At 43.2% G+C, this 4,051-nt stretch overlaps 1 protein-coding gene across 1 annotated transcript; it reads left to right on the top strand.

The window, feature by feature from the left end:
- Positions 1 to 1,184: 1,184 nt before the first annotated feature.
- On the top strand, positions 1,185 to 2,136 carry pnx (posterior neuron-specific homeobox). Its single transcript, XM_035668247.1, has 2 exons — positions 1,185 to 1,520; positions 1,631 to 2,136. Exons 1-2 carry the CDS (start codon positions 1,292 to 1,294, stop codon positions 2,101 to 2,103), a joined length of 702 nt encoding a protein of 233 aa, XP_035524140.1. The 5' UTR covers positions 1,185 to 1,291; the 3' UTR covers positions 2,104 to 2,136.
- Positions 2,137 to 4,051: the final 1,915 nt, after the last annotated feature.

The raw sequence follows: 4,051 nt of genomic DNA, 5'->3' as shown, positions 1-4,051 counted from the left end.
GGCTGGTAGGTTGTCTTGCCTCCATGTTTACCACTGTTGCTTAGCGACGGCGGTTGCCGAGATACAGAAACTTTGTGGAGTTATGTTGATGACCTAATGAGTGATATCCCCGAGCCACCCCAAATATTTTCATAGGAAGCTAATTTTAGCTTTCAGAACAATGATGCCAAGTAGCCAAGACCAGTGGTACTCAAGTACTGTACTTAAGTACAATTTGAGGTACTTGTTATTATACTTTTTATACTTACTTTACATCATATAATCCATATTTTTGAGTTGTGACTCCTCACAGAGAAACTGTGTGTCTTAATTTAAACAGTGTGAGACTAAAAGATATAAAAGGTTAAGATGTAAATATAAATGTATGTATCAGAACTTTGTTTATTCTCTATTAATCACCTCACGGCCTCTCAGATTTATCTAGTGACCCTTTGGAGGGGCCGGATCCCTATGTTGGGAACCACTGGACTAAACTAGCAAACTGCATATAAAGTTGTCAAAGTCTATGGAAGCTAATTTCTGCCAATGTTAGAGAAAAAAAGATCTTGTAAGTAGTTAATGTAAAACATTCAAATATTTTAATAACATTAAAATAATAATACTTATTATTAATTCTAAATACTGTTGTTTTAAGAAGTTTTCACATTATTTTGAGATATTATGTCTTTATTGTAACATAATAATTAATTATTTTAAGATAGGCTCCATTATTTGGGGATAATAAGTTATTATTTTTTAGGTATTATATAATTATTTTGAGATACTAAATCACTTTGATAAAGTTTCTCATTATGTGACTTACAGTAGTTTTCTCCATACCAACCTGCAGTGGTCAGATGTCCAGCAGCTCTCATAAAGTTGTTGTTTGTGGGCTTCTAATTAAACCGAAGTGCTTTGTGGGGATGTCGCACTCAACGGGACAAGTGGCACTATGGAGACCTGCGCACAATAAGGGAGAAAAGCGCAAACTTTCCCTTTGATGAGTCCATAAATTAGCATCACAACCGGCGTTCACGTGTCCTACCGGCGTAAAATCCAGCATTTGCAAATAATGACAAGCCAGACCACAATGAAGAACACGGAGGCAAAGAAAGGGGGCACATTTTAACCAGATGCCCAGCAATAAATAACCAACTCAGTGCCCCCCCAGCTGAGAGGAGACATTACCATTTTGAAGTGCCCACTCGGGGGTCCCACGGGGCCGGAGCGTGTCTGCGCGTCCGCACACAGGCTGCGATTGTTCCTGCAGGACGCAGCGCTCCGTTTGCCTCACTTTCTGAATGAAATGTAAATGTGTAAGCGCTCTGGCGGCGTGTGCACAGGCTGTGTATATAAAGCCCTGCAGGAGGAGCACAGACACCGACACTGCTACCTGCGCCCTGACCGTCCACACACCGCTGAAATGCAGCCGCTTGCAGCCAAACTGCCGCTCCTCCACAGGACCCCCTTCTCTGTGGAGGATATTCTGGATCCCGCTAAATTTACAAGGAGAATAATCTGTGCTGAGGACGCAACAACAGGTGAGGATCAAACTTAGTGAGTGCCTAAAAGAGAGAATCCGAACCGGGAGAGAGATAACTTTATAGCTGCTTTATTCTTTTATTCATGTATTCGTCGTTTTCTGTTTCAGGAGCTCCTGCAGCCACAGATGAACCCAGAGAGCCGCAGCATCCTCCGGCAGGTGGGAGCTGCAGCCCGGAGGAGGAGGAGGAGGAGGAGGAGAAGGAGGAGGCTCGGTGTGCGGGGAAGCTGCAGAGGTCGAAGGCAAAGAGCCGACGCATCCGCACCGCGTTCACCCTGGAGCAGCTGCACATCCTGGAGCGCAGCTTCCAGCGGTGCCACTACCTGTCGGTGCTGGAGCGGCACAGCATCGCCTCGGCCCTGCGCCTCTCCGAGACCCAGGTCAAGATCTGGTTCCAGAACAGACGCACCAAGTGGAAGAAGGAGCGGCTGCAGGGGAAGGAGGCGGAGGAGGAGCTCGGGTTCTCCGTGCACCCTGCGGTCTGCTCACCCCTGACCTACAGCCTGTACTGCCCGCAGCGCACTCCGCTGCAGCTGTTTGCGCCACTGCCGCTGGGGCCGTTTCATCATTATTATACATGATGAGTGAGCACATAATGGACCCAGCAGCTCCTCCAGGACACGGTTCTGCAAAATCTATGGCACTATTAGGATCATTCAGGAGGGAGCTGTTAAAGTGCCAACAGGACTGAGCTTACAGATGTTTTAATTGTAATTATAACTTATTTTCATAAACATTTTTATTGAAGTTGTTCTTGTTTGTTCCTTCTTTCCTAAAATATATTGATTTAACCCTGGACCAGAACAGAAAGTCTCTCTGACCCTCACACAGAGCAGGAAAAGAGTAAAAGTTATAATGTAGAGACATCTTATTCTTATATTCCCCCTGTGAGGTAACATTGTGCCAATGGCAGTGACAGTATGGTGTAAAATTATGACCTTTGCTATAATACTCATAATGCACGCAGGGATACTCACCTTGCTTCTTTTCCAAACTGTCAGGAGGCCAGTTAAGAAACAAACTTTAATAATAACCTCAATACCATAACTCATCTTTCTTAAATGATACATTAAATGGCTCGTTACCAAGCAGCAAACTGTGGCTGCGTCATCCTCTGGGAACCACAATCATCTGTACAAAAGAGGGGCCAGAAGTAAATGTAATTAAAGTCAATGTTTCCATGTAGTTCAGATATTTCACAGGACAAGTTTGACCTGCTGGTGTTGCTAGATGAAAAGTTTGAGGATCACAAAAGTCATCAGGATTCATACTCTGTACCGTGAAGGTGTGACTCAAATTTAATGACAATGCATCCAATAGTTCTTTCAGTCTGGATCAAAGTGGACTGACTGTCATTGCCAGAGCTGCACTGTCAGCATGACTAAACATTAGAGAAGTATTACATAAAGAAACAGGAGACCACATGTGTCTACATTAATGTTTCTAAAGCACATGTTGCTTGTTTTCGCCTAAAATCTAATAAGTAACCAGATCAGATTTCAGTTAAAAGAGTTGCACTGTGAAGTAAAACAACCCTTAAACCCTCTTTAATGCCTTCAGATCAGTTTAACTGGTCTCAGATTGAGATTAGTGTGTGTGTGTGTGTGTGTGTGTGTGTGTGTGTGACATAAACAGATGGTCTGGAACGGACATAAACTTCATCCAACACTTTCTTGGCCAAGTTGAACTCATTCTGTACCTGAAGTATTTAAAGACTCACATAAAAGAAAAACTCAAAGTCCTTCTCACACACACACACACACACACACACACACACACAGCACATCTGTATGTAATTTAGCACATACTCTTATCCTCAGATGGCAGGGGGGTTCTGAACTCTCCAAACTGTCCATCCATTAAAGTGAATGAGATAAATCAGTGAGGTATTTAGTTTGAATAAATCAATAAAAAAGTGCTACTCCTCTAAACTGGGGGAAAAACAAAGATGGGGGGGGGGGATAATTGATTTAGCATTGACTATTTTTCCCGGGGCTACAAATTCTGAGATTTCTTTCCTCTGTAAATAAATACATCTTCAAATATCCACAATTCATTATTTAAGAAGAATGAAAAATCACGTTATCATCGGTGTTCTTTCCTGGCTGAAACCACCTCCATCAGTGAGGTATTGGAAACAGATGGAGGCAAAAGAAAACAAAGTACTGGACAAAATAGGAGAGGCTATTGTTACACACACACACACAGGTCTGAGAAAGGAAAAGCCAGAATTATGAGCGTGAGCAGATAAATGAACCAACATGTAATGGAAACAGATTAAATGTTCTCCATGGAGATAAAACGGGGCTGATACAGTCGATGACATTGTGATCATAAAACTAACAGCTCAGCGTCTCAGAGGTTTTAATCCCAGAGGACGCAGCTGTTGTCAGTCTGCTTCACGGACATTCAGTCATCGGTGGTTTGACGATCACTGACTCTGAACCGAAGTTGTTATTGACTCTAGGGTCAGTGCCTGAAATGGGCACTTCTGGTTTGTGTCCATGAGTACTGCCCCCTCTGGTGAGC

This window comes from Morone saxatilis, unplaced genomic scaffold (genome assembly GCF_004916995.1).
Source record: "Morone saxatilis isolate NCDOM2014 unplaced genomic scaffold, NCSU_SB_2.0 Contig21, whole genome shotgun sequence".
NCBI classification, from domain to species: Eukaryota; Metazoa; Chordata; class Actinopteri; family Moronidae; genus Morone; species Morone saxatilis.
The sequence above is the reverse complement of the archived record's forward strand: the minus strand, read 5'-3'. Positions and strand labels throughout refer to the sequence as shown.